Source organism: Hipposideros armiger, unplaced genomic scaffold (assembly GCF_001890085.2).
Source record: "Hipposideros armiger isolate ML-2016 unplaced genomic scaffold, ASM189008v1 scaffold_170, whole genome shotgun sequence".
In the NCBI taxonomy this organism is placed as follows: Eukaryota; Metazoa; Chordata; class Mammalia; order Chiroptera; family Hipposideridae; genus Hipposideros; species Hipposideros armiger.
Window position 1 is genome coordinate 1,556,183 of NW_017731520.1, and position 24,526 is coordinate 1,580,708.

Consider the following 24,526-nt stretch of genomic DNA (forward strand, 5'->3'; position numbering starts at 1 on the left):
CACACAGATGTGCCAAGGATCCCTCATCTCATGACTGGTAACTGCTCCACTGAGAGGGAGTCAGCTCTCACATTTAAAGTGGGAAATGGCTATAGAAAGGGAGAAAACAGTGATTTACTTTCAGACTCTGCCAACTTCCATATTGTTCTCTTGCTGTGTCATAGTCATGGACCTATCCAATGACAGGAAAAATAATTTCTAATCTTCCTGTTCACAAAATATTTTTATTGATCTCCACTTTATCTCTTATTTTTCCTATGACTCAGCAGGTCAGAATTGATTCAGTTCCAGTAGATTTCTATCATTCGGTAAGATGTCCATGGGATTAAAACATCTCACAAGTTAACAGGAGGTGAAGAAATTTATTTCAGCACCAAGGAGAGTGCCCTGTTATTTTCAAATGGCTTTATACATTTAAAACTACATATTATTCATAAGGCTAGAAAGAAATTTTGAAATGTGGCTTAATAGAAAACTGCTAAGAACTTACTTCATTCGTGAGAAAAATTCTAATCATTTCTATTAAATAAGAACTTGCCAGGGTTTCATACATGTTCATGTCAACAATGGGTTATTCTTTTAGCTCACATGCAATGGAATTAGTCTTTGCCTGTTTTTTTAATGTCAAACCACAGTTTCTCAGTAGATCTAGACTGGGGGAAGGTTCAGGAAAGTCACAGAAGTGATTAAAAGCTCCATAAGAACAAGCCCAAAAGCTTTTCTCACTGCTGTATCCTCAGAGCTTGGTACACGGTAAGCACTCAGTGGATATTTATGTGAGTCAAGTGAGAGCCGATGAATGAATGAATGACACTGAGTAAGAATGAACTAATGAGTGACTCCTTTGTAACAAAAAGTCATGTTTGCGACTGCTCTCAGAGATCCTCACAGACCCCGTTGCTCAGCTGGAAACGAACACATCGCTCCTTGGCCTGTATCAAATGGCATCTCTGAATCTCAAAAAAAAAAATCACGTTCCAGATCCTGTCTTTTATCTTTACTAGGCTCGCAATGTAAAAGGTTGTCCTTAGAGGCCCAAAAAGGTCACTCAGGTTTCAACCCATGTTATCCTGCATTTCCAGGGTAGCAAGGGTCCACCCACCTGCGGCTCCTCCAATGCTCAGGGCAACCAGTCAACCTGGTTCTGCCCTGTTACCAGATGGACAGGACACAGGACCAGGAGGCTAACTCTCATCCACTTCCATGAGGTCCCCAGGTGGACCAGAACTACTGGTCCCTGTTTCAAGTAGCACAGGCAACCCCTTCCTTCAGTGCCACAAGTTTTCTTAGAAAACATCAGGCCTTGCTCTGTTGAGGGGTCCTCAAAAGGACTACGACATCTGAGTCCAGCTGTGCTAAGAGAGAAGAATGCAGCTCTGCCCTGAGCTGCCACCACAGATGACATGGGGTCACCCTGGGAGACTAGCATCTACCAATGACAGGGCCACAGGCCAAAGAGAAAAGATGAACAAGTAAAAAAAAATGTTTAAACAGATGTTTCCAACAGTCAGCATGTTGCGAAGACTCCTCAGGCCTCTGGAATCCCTTCCCCTTTTTTATGACTATCTGTGCAATGAAACATGTGAATGAAGTCAAACGCCCTGGCTCCCAGGTAGGCACAGCCTGGCTTTTAGCTCCTAGGAGGCTCCTGGGCTCAGCTTCCACTCTACTTGGACTGTACTACCAGGCCCCCAAAACGGGGGGAGCTGCCAAGCAAGGACTGATTTCCACTTCAAACTGCATTCTGGTACTTTGTACTCCAGCACCGCTGGCCAATCAATATTTAATGCTTGGAGATTCTGACTCTGCGGGAGTCATGTCAGGGGACCTTGGGAGCCAATCTGCTTGAGCTTCTGAGTGATAATTATTCATGGGCTCCTGCCTCTTGCTCTTTCTCTCGCACGGTCCCACTCTGCAGACTCAGTGCCTTATTCAGTCTCGTCTCGCTGTCTCCGCTGCTGTAGCTGGACCCGTCTCCTCAGCGCCGCTCAGCACCTGCACCTCCCACAATGGCTAAAACAGCAATGGGTAAGGCAGCGCGCCTGGCTTCACCTGGAGCCCAGCCTCACCTTGTCTCTTAGAGCCGTGAAGGCATTCGGGGATATTTCATAGAGAAAAAAACGCTGGTGGTAACGGGGATCAGGAAGCACGGGGTGCAGCTCTGAGGGGCTGGGAGGTGGCAGAGAGAGGGAATCCTTGCTAAGAATTTCTAAAGCTAAGAAATCTAAAGCTAAGAATTTCTTTTGAAAAGTAGCAGCAGGTAAGTTGCCTTCCCAAGGGTAGGGAAATTATGCTGTTTCCATGTTTAAAATGAAGGCTCAGTCGTGGAGGGAGGGGGCGACCTTTGCTGTTCGCCTTAAATGGGGCTAAGGGAAATTCTAGAAAGTGCTTTGTAATGTTCTTTTTTTTTTCTTCTCCAGAAGAAAGAAAGAAAGAAAGAAAGAAAGAAAGAAAGAAAGAAAGAAAGAAAGAAAGAAAGAAAGAAAAGAAAGAAAAGAAAGAAAGAAAGGGAAAGGAAATGGGGAAGAGAAAGAGGGGTAGGAGAAAGGGGGGGATGCAAAGTCAAAGCAGTCCCATCTGGGCTTGAAAGATGGGTGGAGACCAGGGTGGGTGGGGAACGGGCAGATTTTACGGTATTGTCTCGCCGGAGAAACCGCTAGTCCTGGGGCGGTGCGGAGAGGTTCAGGGCGGGGGTGGGGGCTGCGCTCCTTTGTTTTAAGGGGGAGGGTGGAAGAGAGGAAGTCGGGGAGGGCACGGAGGGCTCGGGTGGGCAGCTGCAGGGGCGGGGACCAGCGCGTGGAAGGGAGGGCTGGGGGGACAGCCGTTTAGCAGGCGCTGGGGTGGGGTTTCTTTGTGTGAGGACGCACGGTCCTGGGGGAGGCACCTGCCGCGCTGGGTGCACAATGCGGACAGCCCCACCCTGTGCAGAGCGGTGCAGGCGCCCCACCCCCCAGCCGACTGCAGCATCTTCAGGCTGAAAGGGGGCCAGGTGGGGAGGGCCTGCACGACCCCCAGGAGCCCAGCCAGCGGGGAGGGGGGAACCCAGCGCCACGGCCCTCACTTGGCAATCCACTCACAGCCTTGGCTTCGGAGTGCGACTGACCATTGCCGCACCCCTTCCCCCCCCCATCATTGTTCTGTGTTACGGGGGTTGGGGGGACGGAAAAGTGAGCTAGCATTTTTCTTTTCAAAACTATATTGCATAGGGTGACTAGACATAAACGCAGATAAAGGCTTGTTTGAACTCTGATCGGTTTGAGGAAAAGCCTCTGGAACCTAGATATGTGTATGTATAAAACAGATCCAAAAGCGGTCAAGGTCCTAAATTGAGCCACGTGAAATATCCATTTTGTAGGTCAGGCAGGACCAAATACCGGCAATTTTCATAGGTTCAGCCTAGAGTAGAGAGGCAACCAGTCAGACACACAGCCCGAACTAGATTCCTCATCCAGGGTCTCCTTCTCCAACCTGCCTTGTGCTACAAGTGCCCCCTGGTTCCGGCGCTTGGGGGCCCAGGGCTGGACACGCAGGGAGGGGCCCGAGGCTCGGCGGTGGCTGGAAGCAGCCCTCAGCCGGGACCTGGTGCGGGTGCGGAGAAGGGAGAAAGCAGCGTTTGCTCTGGGCAGCTCCGCCCTTGCCCCGCCCTCCGCCCTCGGAGCCGGGAAGACCTCGGGTTCCGAGGCTTGACAGGGAAAGGGAGTTGATTGGGGGTCTGGAGTCCTAGACCCCCTTTTCCAGCCCCGCAGTCCAGAGCCTCTCGGGCCCCGCTCGATATGCACAGTCACTCTACATCCCAGCCATCCAAGTGGGTGGCTCTGTAGAAAGGCCGGCAGGAGCCCCGCCCGGCCACACAAAGGCGCGGCCCCACCCCAGCCGGCTGTGAGACCACAGAGGTGACCTGGGTCGGGGAGTGCGGGGAGGGGTTTTTCGTCTCACGGTCCCAACAGCCCCTGGAGCTCGAGCCTACGTTCCCGCAGCCCAACTCCACAGCCCACACTGGGTTCTCGGGATGGAGACCCCTTGGGCAGTCTCCCTAGGAGGGACCCTCGCTTTTCCGGCAGGGCGCAGCTCAGCCCCACCCCTCCCAGCATGGCTGGGACCACCAACCGCAGGCAGGCTGGGGGCGCACGTGGCGAGCCGGCTGTGGAGCGCCGCCAACCCTGCAAAGCCCACGCCGCGCCCTGCGCCCTGCGCTCCCCGCCCGGGAGCTGGGCACTCGCCCCCGCGGGTGCAGCCCGGGAGACAGGTTTCTGCGCAGTGTCCTAAGCTACCCGCCGCTTCCCACAATTCACCCGCAATTCCAGAAAGCTTCTGAGAATGGGGGATGGGGGAGATCTGGCCCTGCGCTCTGCTCCCGCAGTGCACCGAGAGGTTTCTGCTGCAGGAGGGCGGCTACAAATTCATCACCATCATCATCACTTACTGTTATTTCAAATCATTACCATTCCATGACTCGGTGGCCTTATTTGTTCAAAAGGTCTGAATGACTGTCTTTGGTTAAGGATTAACCCTTGTTTCACTCTTTCTCCGACTCCTCCCTTCCCCAAAAGGGAATTCTGTCTCCATTGCTCATTTTACGTTATAAAGGAAATATATTTCCGGTTTTGCTCAGATTATGCATGTTCGTGTGGGTTGGATCTACGTGCAGGTGCTTGATAGGCAGGGCTTGTGTGCTAAAGATTGCTAGAAAATTCTCCACAGAGAATCGTATGGGGCTGCAATGGATGAAAATATACACATATAATTGAGGTATGATCTTCAGTGTGTATTTCGTAAGGTTATATCCACAAATATATAAGTGTACGTTATTTACAATATTTTAACTTTTTCCCCCCGAAACTGTTCTTACAACTGCTGATTCTTGATACAGTCTCAATGCTACACAGAAACACAGATCGTGAAATGGTAGCCACCAAATGTCCCACCCCAACTACGACAAATGCAAAGGTCCTTTCTGCCATAAATAAGCTGCATTTGCAAATCATGAAAAGCAAGCACAACCTCTGCAATAGGAAAGGAATGGATCTGGAAATGATTCCAGTTGCAAAGCATAATCAATTAATCACCAGGGTGGGTACTTTTTCCTGATTCATTAAACCATTATTGTATTCAGCACGGCTGCACTAGGTGCAGAGAATATTTCCCATTGCTTTCTCTAATGAAGTAGGCACCTTCTAAATGGACAGATAAAATATTACAAGTGAGAAGATCAGGATTTGGTCAGGATTTCAGGATAAAACTGAAAGACATAGTTTATCAACTAATCATATACGTATATATAGATATAGATATATATAGATATATATATATAGATATAAATAAAATTTTTTCATGCCAAGTAAGTAAGCTGAACCTGCAATAAGTATTATGTGACCCAGTGTAGCCCCAAGCAGATGGCTAGTGTGATGGTCCAAATTAATACACGGGTGGTTCTTGTCTATGCGTGTTAAAATTTTCTGAAAGTGCAGTATATTTTAAAATAATAAAGATTGGATAGTTTGTAATACTAAAATCTAGAATTTTGTTTAGTCAAAATTCACAATGGTTTTGTGATGTGATTTACAGATTTGCAGTGAATGTTTCTAGTCTAAAGGAGACACAGGTATTTTTATTGTTAGAACAACTGCTTCTGCCCTTAGTGATTAAAAACAATTTTACTTACTTTGGAGTTTGTTTGTTGTTTTTTTTTAATTACTAAAGGACTGTGGAATAAGCATTTGATCATTTGGCGCAATATGTCTCCCATCAAATAGCTTGTCCTCAGTGACAAAAATGCTGCAGGAGGCTACATTTCATTCCGATTCAAGAAATGCCCTCTCCCAGTGCCACACAGCCGGGTCACACAATAAAAACGTTTTCCTGCCTATAATGTAGGATGCAAATAGTTAACCTAAGTCTGTGAACATCTAGTAGTTGCTATCAATCAGAATTTTCAGTTAAATCTGTATGATTAAAAATTAAATGGAAGGTGAATCGATTCCGTATATAATTGAGACTATTTCTCATTGATGAATCCAGACCTTATTTTTTTTAATTCCTGATTTATCAATCACCACTGTTTTTCACTCCAACTGTACAGGACTGACTGTGTGCCCACTCCACCCCAGTAGCTGTTGCCCACACAAGGCTGGAAGCAGCTGGCCTCCCAGCAAGTGGCTACCTGCTTTGGGCGTGGCCACCCCACCCCATCCCCCCTACCCGCAAGCTGCTGATAGCTAACTGCATGCAGCTCACACCAATTTCCTCTTTGGTCTTGGGAAAACACACATTATTCTGTGGTCACGGATCTGTGACCTTATAAGAAAAATGCAAGAAATTTGCGGCCTTATATGAAAAAATTCAAGAAATTTGCCAGAGAAGGGAAAAATAAATTAGCCGATGACCTAGATGTTTCCAGAACCGTGGCTGGTTCTCTTTCTTGGTTCTCTGAATTGGAAACCTTGGAGTCTGTATTAACTTTTCCCCCCACTAGAGGGCAATCAAATTCTCTAAAGAGGTAGATGATTCATTTAAACCCAGTACTAGTTTTTAATGAAATTTTTTTTTAATCTGCTTATTCAGTTGCTTATTCGATTAGCTAATGCCATGCTTTACTCTAGTAGATAAAAAGGGTTGTGCATCTAGTTAATTATATATTCTCTTACAATTTTACTTTCTAGGCTCATTACATTGTTATTGTAATATCATTTACGGTTTGGTGTTTTTTTGTTTTGTTTTGTAGTGGATGAATACCAGAAAATGGTCCATAGTAATAGCAAAATTACTTAGGAACAGAATATTTTAATGTTTAAATAAAGGACTAAATTAAACAAAAACACTGTTTACTTATTTGTTTAAAATGTGTTTGATGTTGGAGACACACCTGAATATCAGTGTCCACCTTCAGGGAGCTTATGGGCTAGCAGGTAAAACAGATAGATACATTGTAATACTGAGTAGGGGGTACCAAAAACAGGATTAAACTAACTTTTAGGATCATCAAAAGTGGATTACTTTTATGTTTGCACTGGCAGGGAATTCTTTTTATCTTATATTTTACGTAAGGATGAACCATCTGTAAAATATTTAATAGTTTCGTGTGATGTGTTCCTCGAACTTGAATGTGCATATGAATTACCTGTGATTTCCATTAAAATGTAAATTCTGATAGGTAGGTCCAGTTGAGGCCAGACATTCTGCACTCCTAACAACCTCCCAGATGAGCTGCTCCCAACTGCCAAACATGTCAGTTTTAGAAATATAAAACTGTGATATACACGTTCCATAGAACGAACTCTGGTATTATGTCTTAACATTTTCAAATCCATGGCAAACTTTACAGAATATTTCCATCCCACTAGCATACGCTTAGGGGTTTTATTTCTTTGGAGTTATGTGCGTTGTGCCATCACTCTCCCTCAGTTGGATTTTTAAAAATAGATTCCTATTGCAGGACGTAGGGCTCAGCAAAAGCCCTTCAAGAGAAATGTTGAAAATGAGAATTTGGCTCTGTGTGTGTGTGTGTGTGTGTGTGTGTGTGTGTGTGTGTGTTCAACAAAAAAGGAATGTGGCCTGTGGCACAATTGAGGATTGAAAATCTATATTGTTAGCTCACTGTGATTTACAAAACAATGTGCAGAAAAAGTGTTCTGACTCAGAACTTTTTAGTTGTGGGATAATAGGCAAAAGTCTGTAATCCCTTTTACCATACAGCTAATTCACTCCACATACTGAAGAAATTAAAAGAGGATCGAACAGCACGAAAGCTGCCTTTCAATATATTCCAAGTTGGTATATAATATACCAACTTACTTTGGTAAGTAAGACTCACTACTTACCAAATTTTTGTGAGAGAATTTCCTCCTAGATATACCACAGGAGGAAATTATTCATAATTTATTGAGTATGGCTATATATCTGAAAATAGATTATGTATGTGTGTTTTCTGCTTACTTAAGCCAGTAAAGGACTTCCATTTTTTTATATATATATACTTTCTAAGGAAGTCAACTCAAAAGAAAATAATGGGTCTTGGAGGGATATCTGCCAAAATATCATACGTCAGTCCTCCCGTGCTGTGGGTGGGTGACCAAGCACACAGTACCACATTTCTGTAAATGCTATCATGCAAATATGGCGCTACATAGGCAATATCTGCAATTAGAAATACACATTTCCCCAACAGGGCACTAAAATCATAGTCGCAGATAAAACTGGCCACAGAGCTGGGAGGATATGCTGCTATTCAACACGGAGGTGGATTACGCCTCAGTATCCATTCCTGGTTGTTGCTGTCAACTTCATCTCAGGGCCTCTCAGAAACTAGGAAACTTTCAATTTTGCAACTCCTGGTACATTTTTTAAAAAGACGACGACGTGCTAAAACAGCATTCCAAAAGTAAACGTGTGTTTTACACGTTTCATCCTAGCAGTCCATTGTGGTTCTATGGATACCTGGTTTGGAGATAACAAAAATCCCATCTTGAGGACCTTGAAGACTGAGCCAAAAATTGTCTTGACTGGTCCCTTTAATCAACAATTTTCCTATGACATTGCTTTCTTCCGAGAATACTTTTTCTGGCATAGACAAAAATTTCAGAATGTCTGTGCAAGTGGTTTTCATTGATTGATTTAACCCTTACATAACATGCTAGGCACTGAGCACTTTATACATATTAGCTAAGTTAATCGTCCAATTAGCCTAAACAAATAGGTACTATTACAGATGAGAAAACTTTGGCACAGAGAGGTAAAGTGACTTGCCCATGGTCACACAGTCAGATCCAGAATTTGAGCCCAGGCCACCCAGCTCCAGAGTTTGTACCCGTAACCAGTACCAGAAACTCTTATATCTATCTGTTACAGATGTAGGTGTTCCCACAGTGGAGGTCAAGTGTGTGATGTGGTCATTTTGTTTAACAGACCGGAGACGGTCTTATCCTTTCTGAGGACAGTCACCTCGAAGAGGAAATACCTCCAAATTGGTGACGAGTTTTAATAGCTAACCTGGGACTTATTCAAATAACTCCCATGATTTAGGCTTTGGGGAAAGAGGGTTATAAGACCTTGGGGGTTGCAATGTATGGAGCAATGGCTCTCTGAAGGCTCAGCTGAGAGCACAGCAGGAACTTCCGATGTGGACAAGCTATGATGAGACGTTCCAGAAAAAAAAATACATACACACACACCAGGGTGCCAAAAACATGTATATACATTTTAGGAGATGTTAGCACTTCGGTCAACATTGCTCCAACAGTAGTTCGCCACAATCAGAAGTGTCTGGATGCTGATGGTAACTGCTTTGAGCACCTCTTATAATTGCAGAAGTCAAACATGACTTGTATTCGTCTTTTGTTATCGGTGTATATTAATACAGTTTTTTCCTTTCTTAAAATGTGTATGCATTTTTTGGCACTGTGTGTGTGTGTGTGTGTGTGTGTGTGTGTGTGTGTGTGTGGTGACTTAATCTAATCCGTTTCATCACAGTTAATGCACTTCAAAATAGATCCTTAACTCCTTCGAAAGACCCTAGATATTTAATTTTAATATTTTGTTTCATGAAATAAATCTAGAACTAAAGAAATGTATAGCTCAGGCATCCACATTTCATAATTGTTAGATACTACTTACAGACTCTTCATCTTATTGCCTCAAAAGCAGGCAGGCAGGAGAGGTTTGTGGGAGGGGTCTGACTCCCTTGTGAAGCATTTTTAATGATCTTTTAATAAAGGAATCACGGTCTGTCATTTGTCAAGGAGACACCTGCAGTAGTAAAACTTGTGTTTATATAACCCATTTTTACTAGCCATGATTAAAGATAACGTTTTGTGTACATTCATTCTCACAAAACACTTTTATGTGAATGTAAAGGTTAATTAATGCATTTCAGCAATCACTTTGCTAGTCATATGGAAATAGAACTCTCTAGGAATTGTACTTAAGAAGCCACACATTATGCTATGAAACCATAACAAAAATGTTAAGATTGTTCTCATCTGTAATTTTGTTGCCCTCCAGATTAAAATAGTTAATTCTCTGAAAAATTACAAGATCCCCAAAATTTGTTTTTGTGGTCAGAAGAGATAATTACAGTTCTAGTATTATACGTAAAAATATATATGTATTGTCTGGAACTGATTTTTTTTTATCCAAAATCATTGCAAAAGCAATACCTGTAATTAGCAGTTATTCTTCTGGAACAACTGTACTTGATGATGCCACTATCCATTAGTACAAGTACTTAATGTAACAACAGATGATTAGTAATATGAATCTGTCGGTTGTATGCCTTTGTATCAGCATTAAAATAAATGAAATTTATCTAAACGTAGTCCACAAATACTTGTACAAGAGAGCACTTTAAAGTCTGAATTTTAATTAGCCTTCTACTCCCTCTTTTGGAAGACTTTTTTTCCTATGAACTGCAGCTGAAAGTGTCATTTTCATTCAACAAAGCAGCTCATAGTAAACCTAATAGCTAATTGTTCAACTTGGGCTTCCTAGTGGATTGAAACCTAACTCCCATGATGCAGCTCAACTTATACTGGCTGTTGCAAAACTGAGACCAGAGAATCTCAAGACTCCAACGGGGAGGGCGGGAAGCACCCACCATCTGAGGCAGCGGAACAGGAGGCTGGAGTTACTGCCGCCTCCCTGGGCCATGCTTCAGGGCATAACTGTCCTTACTATTGCATAGTGCTTTTTTATTCCCAACACTAACATCTACTGTTGTTATTTAAGTGTCATAGCCTTGTCTGAGAAGAGCCCGTTTGCATCCTTCTCCTTATCATTATTCAAACACACACGAAATTACCGGAGTCAACTCTGGTCTTTTGAGGCACAGGTTACATGATCCAAGACTCCTGTCACTTTAAAAAGTCATCTTTTCTTTTTACTTCAGACCTACTTTTTCTTTTATAATTAAAAAAAAAAAAGAATAGACAAACATAGAAGACTGGGAAATGTTCAAAAGAAAAATTAGCATGATCTAACTATATTAAACCTTGTAGTTCTTAGAAAATAGTCACCTGTCCCATCCTTTTTAATCTTCTTATAATCCCTGTGTGACGGGCATATACATGTTACTCCATTTTAAAACGAAACAAAGTGAAAGTGATTTGTATCTGCAAGGCACTGTAAGCACAAGGGGCTGCATTTTTAATTGTCGTTACAGTGACTGGATATTTTACTCATAAAAGCACCAATGCATGTGCATTTATTTAGAATGAATAACAGGGAGCAAGAAACACAGAAACTGAGTTATTTTCTTTTTGAAAAATATTCCTAAACAATAAAAATTGAAGTAAACGTTGCATAAAATTGCTCAGACAACAGTGTCTGATACTTTAAAGGGCTTGTGCATAGGTCCAATGTAACATTCTTCTTTAAAATTCTGTTCATTAAATGAACATTGGCTGAGAAGAAGCCACTAACTCACCCAAAGTTTTATTATGGTTGGTCCCCACCAACTTGTCCCCAACCTAACCTTCTTTAAGGGAAGGCAGTGTGTGGTGGCCCAAGATGGCAGCCACTAGACTGAGAGAACTGCTGGGCAAAGCAGGATGCCTCAGCAAACTAACATCGAAAATGTGAGAAGGTGAAACTCAGTAAAGATTCTTCTTCTGGTTCCATGTGTGCCCCTCCCCTGGCCAGTGCCCCTTGACATTCTCTGCCCTCTGAGCCTGCCCCAAGAGCAACCGTACCAGCCTGCCTTAGGCAAAGCGGCCCAGGACCACATGGCAAGTGTGCTAAAAGCTTGGTATAAAGCTGCCTCCAAATTTAAAAACAAAAAGGGAAGGCTCTGTGTAATAATGAAAAGCAACCTGTGGAGCTCAAAGAACGCAAAATCCTATGAAAATTAATAGTAGTACTATAATTCCTCAAGAAACGCTCAGGTCGGGAAATGTGACTGTTAAATGTAAGAGAGAGCTACCCTGCTTCTCAATTTACCATCTGATAATCCTTGAGCAAATTATCATTTTTATACCACAATTTTCTCAGTTATGAAATGGGGGAAAATACCTAAATCACCAAGTTGTTAAGAGGATTAAGTAATCAACTGAATGTTAAGCACTTTGTAATAAAAAATATTAATCCCCTTTCCATTGAATGATGAATGATGAAAATACTAAAAATATTAATTTTAAGTAAACATCTAAATTATTTTTTATTAAGATATGATTGACTATTTCAGCCATACAATATACTGATTTTATATTTGTATATGCTATAACAAATTCTTACATTTTGTGAATTTCTACATGTAACAATAAATCTCCTAGAAATGACTTGGTATTTAGGAAATGATCACTACTCAGTAATTCTCTGTGGCAGAGGGACAACTGATAATATATTTACACACAACTGCCAATATAGCGTATCTCCAAGACAGATGCATTCTGGGTAATGTGAGAATTAAAAGTTTACACATTTTTCTTGTGTTATTTCCCATCTTCTGTTTCTCTGTCATATTCCATATCTCACTCTACTTAAAATACATCTATAACTTCAATAAAACTAACCCTTCTTGCCGACCCACTAAGGCTCATCAAGAAGACATGTCACATTCAGTAGAAATGAAAGTGATTCCAGAGCATTAAAATGTAGCAGTTTAAAATGCGGTCTCTCAAAGAGCAGGAAAAGGGGAATTGTATCACAGATACCTCCTCCCCCCGCCACACACACACAGCCTCTCTTTTTAATAATGAATGAAGTCTTATTAAACCACCAGTTTCATCTAATCCCCACGCCACTCGGCTGCGACATGATTTCGCTCCCTTCTGCTTCCTCCCTGCCTGACCCTTCCGGGCTCACTTCCTTCCATTTTCAATTCCCTTCCTTCGGCCAGATCTTTTCTCTCATGGTAAATCCGGGAGTTCCGATCTCGATGGGGTTAGCCTTCCTCTCCTCCACCCATCAGAGGAGAAGCACCAGCAGGGCCACGGAGTGAGACAGCCCAAACGGAGTGTACCCTCCGTGACTGTCTAGTGGGAAGGCTGTGGACACTCAGAGTCTATATCACTGTCCCTGTCGTCCATGCAAGTGACCTTTTCAATTAATAGTGTTCCGAGTACCAGTCGAAAACATCTGTAAGATGTTAGCACACTCTAATTAGAATAAGAAAGATATCCTGAGAAATCAATGACCATTCGTTCGCCTGGCACCTGACTTTACAAAGACGTCAGGGAGGATACCTGACTGCCGATATAAAAGAGCATTTTAACTCTTTCGCTTTGTCTCCAAAACATCAATTCATATACATGTCTGGTACATCAACTAGAAATCATTTATGGCATAGCTGCGGACACGTTAACAGAAGTATGAGCTTACATTATAAGTAGAGTCCTTTTTCAAATTAGATACCGTTGATAAAAATCTACATATAAAAATACTCTGGACTTTTTCACCTTTCTAGGCCATAAAATACAGATGATAAGATATACTCCTCCTCTCTCAAACATGGAATAATGACAAAAGAGGAGCTTTATCTGAAAGCATTAATACAATTTAAATCTTTATGAGATCATAATGTATTGCACTGCGTAGGAGAATTCAGCTTTAAAGAAAATGTAGATATTCCCTCACTTTAAAAAAATCTATCAAGGTTCAGAAAAGCCTCGCCAACACACAAAGGCAGAGAGAGAAGAAATGTGTCTCTTCTACAGCCAAAAACCTGGTTAAAAAATATCAAAACGTTTATTAGTAGAACAAATAAAAGAAAATGAAATTCAGTCTTTAGGATGAACATTTTTTCTAAGTTCAGGACTAACACTGAAGAAACACTGAATTAAGCAGCTTTGAAAGAATTGGTTTCTGTTTGTTGAAATTTTTCTTAAAAGGAAATTTTAAAAACAACGCAGTTGCAGTCTAGTGGTTATGCATTCCGGCAAGCTATATTTATATTACAACCTACTAAAAAGAAGAACTGCAGGAAAAAGTACCTTGGGGAGAACACTGGACTTTCCGTCCTTCTCGCACGACTGAAAAGAATAAAAGCCCCACTAACCCAGAGTGAAGATGTCCCGCTTGACAGTAACAAATAGACAAAACGTATCAGTGATGTAAACATACCTATATCGATGAACTTAAAGTAAGTCTTTTTTTTGAGAAACAGCGCCCACCAAGCCAGGTTTCACGAAAGGAGAGTAACAATGCAATAACCAAAACAAACTACAAATGCTTTAAATATATTTCCTCAAAGTATGAAATTAACACTCTCCTGATCGCTCAGGTTTTCTCATTTGTATCTTACAGGTTCAGTGTATTGTAAAATCTCCCTGCAAGAGAACAGTTACTTTTTCAATCTTTCCGAGGTTTCTGTGCTATGTAATTACTTATTTCAAGTAAATCCAAACACTATTTTCAATCTCTTTCTCTTCTCTATTTGCTTTATTACAAAAACAAGAGGCAAAGTAGTATTTTGGCATGGAAAAAATAAAGCTACCTTGTCACAGCATAAGCATGCAAAACTTTCATGCCACCGGAAATTACAATTTCTTAGAGCTTTGATTTCCAAATACCCAGAAGAAACAAAAAGTATGTGAAAGAAGGCAAATTTAGAAAACTTATCCTGGACTATGTTGTCTCTGTGACTTTAATCCTGTTTGTAACCGTGATGACAGAAACCTGACCTTGGGATTCAGAGGCCTTTAGACACATTACTCACGTGCTTTGTCTATCCTGCTTTTTGCTCCTTGCAGAAAATTAGGCTAATTAAAAGATTCTAGGATATGATCTGATGAATCCTATTTCAGAAAATGAGTCTTTACCTAGGAAAGCTTGAGGAAGTAGCACTTGCAGTCCAAAACCAAAAAAAAAAGCAATTTTCATGGCATATCGAGTTAACCTGAAGGATCTCTTTCACTCCATTTAGCTGCCTGGAAAATGGATGCCGAGAAAAGTCACAGTGGACACTACACCATGATGACACTCATCTCCAAATCCGCCACTCTCGCACGCTTCCAGGGGCTCTCAGAAATAACAGCACTGCAGTCTTTTTTTTTTTTTAATATTGAGTGGTTCTAAACCTTAGCAATATTTACATATTTTATTTTTTAAACTAGGTATCTGTTCATTCCATTCTCCTTGACCCAAAGTGGCTGTAGGACACATTGCTTCCATGTGTCTGACACAGTCCCGAGACTTGTTTTCATTCAGGGGAAAATGTGCCTGACTGTTCAGTTTTTGTTCAGTACACCAGTTTACATAAGCATGTACCGCACAGTTTTTGAATGGATGGCTAAAATAGAACCATCTATTAGAACTCATGAATGTGATCTGAAAATCCATCTTTCAGAAGCTACTGAATAAATGTTACACACTGCATTTTACAGTTTCATTGACTGAGACTCTACAATTTGCCCTAGGTTTTTAGAAGTGAGCAAAATGCTAGCTGGCCCCTGCAGGAGGCTTTTGTGGCCTTTGTATGAAATAGTTAACATATCTATTAATTACTTACATATCATTTATTTCCTAAGAAAGCAATTAGAGCGACTGCTGTAAGTCTCTATTGAGAGACCTACTCAGGTAAGGCTTCTATTCAATAGAATGGAATGCAACCTTAGTAAGTATTACAGGGCACAAACACCAAAGGAAAATACTTCTTTTATTCACATTGGATGCTAGTGACTATTCTAAGTCATATGGATTTTGAAAGACACACTCAGAACTAATACGGAGCTCTTCAAATGCATAGAAACTTTATACCATTCCCAGGAAAGAGAGGTTTATGCACAAACTCTCCAAGAAATATGCTTTGAACTTTTAGTAAAATTTTAGTAAATTTTCAGATTGACAGAGGAATTAGGATACAACTAATTATCACCCAAATTGGTGATAATGAGACTTATCACCCAAATTGTTTCCGACTTCCTGCTTAACCCCAGTGTTTCTTCTCAATACTCTATATAAATTAGCATACTCCATTATCCGAAGACAGGCAACCTCATCTCGTGATGATATATAGGATAGGATTCCCTGTAAATTCCCTGTCTGTATCCTCAATGTCTGAACCACTGGTCAATTCGAGGGAAAAGTCAACAGGCCCAGTAACTGAGATAAAGTCATCTGAATCTTATATTACAGTTCTTTATTTTGCACTTGTAGCAAACGCCTTGCCTTTTCCTTCCTGAAGGCTCTTGCTTTCACTGAGCACATAACAGGTAATTCACCGTGTATGTAGTCTTAGATCACCTTATCCCATACAAAGACATGAGTCCCAGTTAGACTTAACTGTAAAATTCGTGTGAAGTAGAAGCTGGAGGAGGGGTCCACACATTACAATGACGTGAACAAGGAAACCGACATCCGTATCACTGATGACCAAAACACTTGTGATTCTAGAAACCGACCCCACAAACGCAATAATTAGTTTGCACAGGAAGTATGAGTTTTGCTGAATTAAGAATGGATGCAAAGTATTTTTCTACTCTCAGCCGAAAACTTATAAAGTAATAGAGAGAGATTTAAATCACTTGGGTGCCACATTCAGCCGTTTTGGAGACACAATTCAGAGACTCTTATGACAGCCTCAAATAGCCGTTACATCCACCTCAGGAGACAGCAGGGAAGGGAAGAGTCATTGGAGAACTCCACTCAACAGGTGCACAGACTCCGCTTTTTCACTCTGGCTTTGTCTCATTTAAATCCCCATTTAGCTATCATCTTAGGCTTGTTACTACTACCCAGTAGTATTGGGGACTTAAGAAAAAATTATCGCTCGGTATCCAGAAATAGGCTTGATGATAAAATCTTGACATCTAGACAAAATAAAGTGCTCCCATGACTCCTGCAAACTGCAGTGCAGTTGGGTGTCCACGGATGACTATTAGGAATTTCTTTATCGGGGGAAAGGAAAAAGGACAAGACCCTGCCTGACCTAGTGGAATTCTCATTAAACTCAGCATCACGAGTCAGCTGAGGTCCCGGGTTGGTACAATTTACTGGTCTCGTTACCATTTTCATCACAAAGACTGATTCATGTCATCCAATTTCTTTTCTTTGTCACAACTGCTTTGCCAAGAATCCATCTCTGAAATTTAAGAGCTTCCTACGTTTCTGTAAAATCCAATGACGTGTTGTCCAGCTCTGACCTTCTTAAAGGTCCCTCTATTTGATTTCATATCTATTCCTACAGAAAAAGTATGCTGCTTCATCTGATCAAATACTAATCTTTCAAAACCTGTCTGGTCATTTTAGTTTAGGCGACCACAATTCATGTTAGGGAGAGGTGAGTAGAATGAATGCAAACTGAATCCATATTTATACTAAACAAATTAGCATGACATCATCATAGCAGAAATATCTAGAATATTACCTCATATCAGTGATCTGCTGGGATATTAAAATAGATCATCAAAAATCTAAGATTTTGCATATAATGTTGAGTCCTCAATTATGTATTCATCCAAGTTTTTTTAAGGCCCAAATTCACGCCAATATAGTATGCAAGTGTTTTAAATAAAATAATTTTAGTCTATTTCATCTTTCAAAAAGAAAAATCACAGTGATGGAGCTCCCCAAAATACTTCTAAATGGGATGACACATTTGACTTTTAGAAAATAATGTAACCTTGGACTCTAGGACCCCCAAGCATCAAACTACCAAACATACTACACACACACATACCATAACACAATATGGTCAAAATCAAGTTAAAATGAGCATCAGGAGCTTAATTTACGACATGTAAAAAGAAGGCACCAAAAAAGAGCAAACAGGTCGCTGATTCCCATCTACGTTAAGACTCAGATAACGGAAGGAAAAGGCAGTGGAGGATACAATTAGGAGAATGGTGGTAAAATGTGGGCTCGGTGTTTAATAATCGGTGTGTAAGTCTCAGGTCTTTAGAACCAATCAGCAGAGTACCCTGTTTCTCCCATTGTCTGCTGTTTTTTAAGTCCTGGCGCCAGCAATGAAGACTGACAACCAGGTCCACGGCTATCACCCACGATGTACCAGGTCCTAAAGACACTTTTATCTGGAAATGACAGATTGTTTTTTCCTAAGAGGTGCCTTTAGTCACATTTATATAAATTAGTATGCTTCAAATAAAGAAATGTTTTCAATGAAATCTCTCAGAAACCAATGCAAACCTAACTGCTGTAAAGCCAAGTGTAATGCAGCCATACCCTGCATTCTGCATATCATCTGATTCTACCCTGTGCCTTGTGCCTAGAGACTTTCAAATGAAGAAAATCAGGGGAAATCCACATTGAGTATTGAAGCCAAGAAAACCTCCCTGCTAGACTAATAGATCACAGGGAAAACATGACAAAGGAAAGGAGAAAACGGAATCTGCTAACAGACTGGGGCGCTCTTTGGCAGAGCCACCAAAACCCAACTCCACGGTCAGCTGTCCTCTGAGTGACTGGGCTCTTATGGTCATACACAGATGAGTAGTCTATACAGCGGTTATAAAATATTGTCTCCCAGAGTAGCATACTCATGACATTTGTAGAGCATTCCTTACTGTGTTCCATGTTAACAGAAGTCTAATACGTATTACCACTTTACACACAGCATTAGCCAAAAGTTTTCCCAGAATGCATAAACAGAAGGCATTTTAGGATACTACTGATTCCAAATCAAGCAACAACAAAAGAGTAAGTGTGAGAACTCATTTTGATCATTCTCACACAAGCCAAATGAAGTAGAAAACTGAAAATTTTTAAACCACTTATTTTTATTTGGCCTTTAGAAAATAATGGGGTATACGCTCATGTATAATATACATTATTTTCTTGTCGAAACACACACGTATAAAATTAAGGTGTATTTGAAAGTTTGAGCAAAGGGCTTAGAGCTTATGATATGTATGTATATATGTGTGTATTTCATATTTTACAAAGTAAACATCTCTGCTGTTTTCCTCTAGCCCAAGATCTAATCTGATTATTAAATCTCTAGTATGCGCTGTATTGTTCTCAAGCACTCTTTGTTCCTCAAAGAAAAAAAGAAAAAGGAAAAATTCAGGCAATTGCCTGCCAAAATATATCATTCTTAAAATATCCAAATAACCGATACAAAAGTTTTCTTTTCCTAAAATACCTAGATAATTATCACTTTATCTCATGAGCCACAATATAAATGTGTAAGGGTATATTTAGTCATATAATAAGAACATACATACTCAGAATTCCTTTTGAGAAACTCCTTCTGAATTTTCTAGCCATCTGCACCAAGTAAAAGCCACAAGCCAAAAAAAGTTTCTTTCTGTAAACCTCTATCTTTACCCATAGCCTTGTAGTGAATAACTAACATGTGCAAATTAATTAACAACAAATGCCAAAGAAAAATGGGAAAAGTCTTGGACTCTTTGTTTTAAAAATCAGTAATAATATACATTATTTTCTCCTTAGAAACAATGCGCAGATAGTGAAGGCATGAGTAACATGTCTGAGCAAATTGTTGGAGGGGTCGACAGCATTCAGAGGCACAAAGAGTCAGGCAGGCCTCCGTTCGAACTCAACTCCACACTTCACGACCTATCGCATGTTGGGCAAAGTCACTTATCTGAGTCTTGATTTCGCCTGTTAATCTGGATTAATTATGGTAACTTGTTGAGGTGATTAAATGAGGTAATGCATGCAAATAGCTGAGCACCATGCCTGGAACATTGTTTGTGCTCAACAAACAGCAGCTGTTACCATTATTCACAGTTCACTGTAGGTAGTCATTGGAAGAGTGGGAAAGCTATTAGTGTTCATACACCATTAGGCTAAGTGGATATTGCTCCAGAATCATTATACATCGTGTGGGTTGAATTTTAGATGAATTCACTGGAGAAACATGCTTACTTGCAGGTATTCACAGTTTAATAGCAAATGCAACCAACTATGAAAAAGATTATATGGAATTATCTGTCACTTCCCACATCCTTACAAACATGCATACAACTCTGCTTGGTGTTGGGGTGTTGTGAAAAGATGAATATATGCTGATTTCAAAAAAACCAATAAAGAAAATGATTGCCAATTCAACGTATGAAATGTCAATAGTGAAATATTGTTAGCATGTTTCTAACAGCCTTCGCATTTGCTTGGGATTTTTTTGTTTGTTAATACAAAAGCTTATCCAAATTACATATATTTCAGTACCTCAACCCATGCCCTATTTTCTACAAGGCCAACTCATCCTACTGGACTCGGGTTTAGCCACACTTTCTCTGGAAAGCTTCCCGTGGTCACCCACCCACAGGCTCTCTCTGCCTTGCCTCTGTCCTGGGCCCCACACTCAGTTCTTCATTCCTATTCATGCTTCTTTCATAAAGTCTCTTGCGTTGTCCTCTCTTTTTCCTTTGCATGGCCATTTTCCAAAGCTGTACCACATTACCAGCTGAACTTTATTCAGCCGTTTCTTAAGCGTGTCTCCTAGTTACAGGTCTTTCCTGCAGAAAACGGCCAAATAAATCTAAGAACAGGCTTTTGTCAGGTACCTCGCCCCCTTTCAGAATGCTGGGATGGTTGTAATGGCCAAAAACCTGCCAGTGCAAGGGGATGTTATGAATGCGCTTAACCCAGGACTGTGCAGGCAAACCAGGACTTACAGCTAACCAGCCCATCGCCACCTTTGATCTCAGACTTTCTCACAGAAACGGTCCTAAGGGCTGACTCAAAACTAAACTCTCCGCTTTTTAAGTTTTCATGTTTCAAATTCATGACATTCTGACTTTCTTGAATGAAATACATCCATGTTTGTTTTCATATAAATATATTGTAAGTCACAATGCTTTTACGTGAGCAAAATTTCCAAACATCTTACCCAAAATCTTGGAGCAGAATTGACCCACAAGAAGACATACTTTCAGGATGCAACTCCGAAAAACCCCGCTGTAGTATGGTCTGTGTCAGGGCTGTCCCCTGGAGCACAGACAATGTCATTTATAAAGACCAGGAAGTGAACAACGGCCCTGGAGTTACCGACCCTTAGGGGAACCCAGCGCCCTGACCACAGAAGTCTTCCGTGTGGTCTCTTTGGAACCCCATTCCCATGTCAACAGTAAATAAACCTGTCTCTTCCTTGCTTTCCTCAACACCACTCAGTCTTTACGATCCAAGTCCATTTGCTCTGGTTGCCATATAAAGTATAAGACGCCTAGTTAAATTTGAATTTGAGGAAAACAAAGAATGTTTTTCCTATATCCCATGAAATATTTGGGTTAAAACTTAACCAGGTGTCCTGTACTTTTATGCACTAAACCTGGCACCAGGACTAACGCCGTGCCTGACCACCCCCGCATCCTTATCTAACCAGGCATGTCCAGCCCTCTGGACACACTGACCCTCATCCTGAAAGTGGAGCTAGAAGAAGGCCTGTTGGCAACCTTGATTCGCTGCATTTTATCCAGAGGCCCAGCTTTGTCACTGGCCACATACGAGTATGACTTTGGCCGCTGTTGGCCAATTTCGGTTACAAAATTGGTGGACATTTGACTAAATGGATCTCTTAGGACCTTCCCAATCTAACATTCTGTAACTGTAAAGCATCTGGGTATTGAATCTGTTTCTCACCAGCCAAACAAAAGATGCACCTATTGATAACGCCCAAACTAACCTTCTGAGAGTTTCCATCTTCCCAAGGTACTCACTTTCCCTTGGGCTACGGTAATGATGAGAAGACTCTACCAATAAACGAGTGTTACCCGTGAGGGCCAATGTTATTCCATCACCATGTTTTTATACTTTATCATCGTTTTTCTTCCATCTTTCTTTATTTATAAATCTCACTAATTAAAGAATCCACAAAGGTGAGAGGCTCTCATCTCCTTATCTCCATTTGGTTATCACTTGTCCTGGTGACAACCAACAGTAGTCAAATGGCCTCCGAGGTCACCTGGGCAGGATGCCTCTCAAAGGAAACAGGGGAAAGTGAAATGAGGGGGGATAGAGGGGAGGCAGTCCCCATCCGGGCTCCTGCAGCTCCTCGGCAAGCGGGGACGTGGGGTACGCAGCCAGGACAGTTACCAGATCTCAGATCGAGGGTTTTGGTGTGTGTGGAAAGGAGGAGCTAGAAGAAAGTGAACTTGGGAAAGCAGCAACCTTAGTCCCTGGAGGAGCCCTGCTTCATAACTATCCCGATGAGTTCCCTGCCTATCCCCAAATGAATATGTGGCCATTCAGGCTGAACCAGCAAAGGACACCTCCTGAATCTCACTGATACCCAACACGCCTGCTGGGCTTGCACTAGAATGGACCTGTCTCTGCTCATTTCAGCTTCTGCTTCCTCGAGCTCCCCCCTTGTCCTGCCGGATCTCAATCCCTTCTACCTTCCTTTCTGCCTCTAACTCCGTTTCTCCCACTTCTTACCTTACCTGCTAGAATGTGTGATTTATGTCCTCTGTAATAAGGAACATGCGCTTGGGGAGCTTTGTTTCCACCCTCCACCCATTTATATTTTGAGAAAGGGCAGAGTGGTGTCCCTGGCTATACTCATTTCACAGGAGGCCATGATTCCCGTTCTAATTAAAAGGAGCACTACGAGGAAATTCGGAAAACAAAAGACTAACCTTGAGCTTCTGTTCCAGCCTACAAGGAGAAAATGAAGGAGCTGTCCATGCTGTCCCTGATCTGCTCCTGCTTCTACCCAGAACCTCGCACCATCAACACCTACACTTACGACGGTGAGTCTGACAACAGGATGCCCCTGCCTGCTAGGTCATCTGGAAAAGCGTGGGTCCGTTAGCTTCTCTCTTCCTGCTGCTGATATAATTAAATCCATATTTGGCAGATCTCACTATTGACTGGCTGTGTGTACCCATTAGGTGGTATTGATAGCCTACTGCTCGAAGCAGTTTGAGTTTAGTGCTAATAACAGCACATTAATGTTTCTCAAGACACGCGGTTGAATTGTTAGTGCAGCCACGTCTAACATGTCAACATCCACAATAGGTCCAAATCTTCTTTTTACAATATAATACGCTAAGCTCTAATCAGAGCAGATCATAATTTGCAAGAAAATGCTTTATACTGAGAAAACTCAGGAGAGAAAATGGACAGCATCACAGTTTTTGCTGTAGCATAGTCTTTATTAAGTTCCCATATTTGGTCATGCATGTCAACAACCTAACAAGTTCCAATAATAAAACTGACTTACGACTGAGGCCCCAGATCAAGAGGATTTCAAAAGAAAAGCCTAGAGAACTGGCCTGGCTATAAACTTTTTTGCATTGTAACCCTTTCGGTTTGATTTCTCTTGACTCATTCTTAGTATTTCCTTCCCGGCTCTGCCACTTATCCACATGACCCCTGGCAAGTCACTTAGATTCTCTGAGCTGTATTTAACTCTAGTATTTTCCTCCCAGGGGTATTGTGGGGCATAAGTGGTTTAATGCAAATCTTTGAACACTTCCTTGTAAGCACCCCAAAATGGCAGCTATCATTATCAACAATTCCATCCTCACTTAATTCAGTCACTACAATCAAAATGTTTGATACAGTAATGTGTGTAGTAGTTTACAGCTGAAGCATATTTTTGTAGCTTTTTGGCTCATAATTACCTTTCTTGTCCACATTGTAAAGAAATGCATTAAAGATAAGGTGAGGGGATGTGGCAGTTAACCCTTTCTGTGCCGTTAAAGCCTATGCCAGGACTGAAAGGCATTTTCTTGCCAAAATGCTTCTCTCATGGCACAAGCATCATAGATACCAGTTTACCGTTTTAAAAGAAAATGTACTTCGTGCAAAGGGTTATGGTTTCCAACAACAATTCTCTTTAGAATGCAGGCCCAGTGCCTACTTTGTACAAATTCATTTAGCCAACAAATTAGACAGGTCCTTAATCTACTAGATGCAGCTCTGCATAAATCCAGCTGTTTGAAATTCTAAAATGTCACTATGTGTTGTCACCAAGGCTCCAAAGGTGGACACAGCACAGACCCCCTTCAAGGAACTCAAGGTCTAGAAGAGCACCCCACCATGCAAGTCAGTAAGGAGATCACTGCGTGGTTACCTGCCGAGACAGAGGGTACACAGGTGCCCCGGAGGGACAGGGGACAGAGTGCCAGTTTCTGCCCGCTGAGGGATTGATGGGGGAAGGAGAAAGTCAGGAGTTATGTATAAGCTCAGTATTAGAAGCTGAACAGACAATTCAGCAGTGCTTATGCACTGCTCCGAGGGTCTGATGATCTGCTTATCTTTCTCACATAAGCTGCTGGTGAAAAACACGGCTAACCATGTCCCGGTTCTTAACCATTTCTTACGTGGACACAGCGTACAGCTTAGATAAGCAGATGCCACCCTCCCCCTGGGATCTTGTCTTGTTGTCCCCATTAGACTGTAAGCACCCCCAAGGCAGGGACCCCATCACAGTGTCATCCACAGGGGACACTACACACGCTTGACAACTCGTGTCAACAAACATACTGAAGGGCAAACCGCGAACCACAAGGATGCTTTGCACATGCGCACTGCCAGGGCCGAGTCTTTCCACCCGCTCAGGGAGCTATGTCTGTTCTAACGGCTCCTGCGAGTTCCAACCACAGGATTATATATGAGAACTGGACAACTTTGCTACTTTCCTCATCATTTGGCCTCACAATGCCTCCACCCA

At 41.7% G+C, this 24,526-nt stretch overlaps 1 protein-coding gene across 1 annotated transcript in view; it reads left to right on the forward strand.

Moving 5' to 3' along the window:
• The first annotated feature begins 1,813 nt into the window (after positions 1 to 1,813).
• STMN2 (stathmin 2) overlaps positions 1,814 to 24,526 on the forward strand; it is a 41,328-nt gene continuing 18,615 nt past the window's right edge. Inside the window, exons 1-3 of the mRNA XM_019651938.1 lie at positions 1,814 to 2,028; positions 22,503 to 22,598; positions 23,828 to 23,898. Of these exons, the coding sequence (XP_019507483.1) occupies positions 2,010 to 2,028; positions 22,503 to 22,598; positions 23,828 to 23,898 (186 nt within the window). The 5' untranslated portion in view covers positions 1,814 to 2,009. The remainder of the gene's footprint in view (positions 2,029 to 22,502; positions 22,599 to 23,827; positions 23,899 to 24,526) is intronic.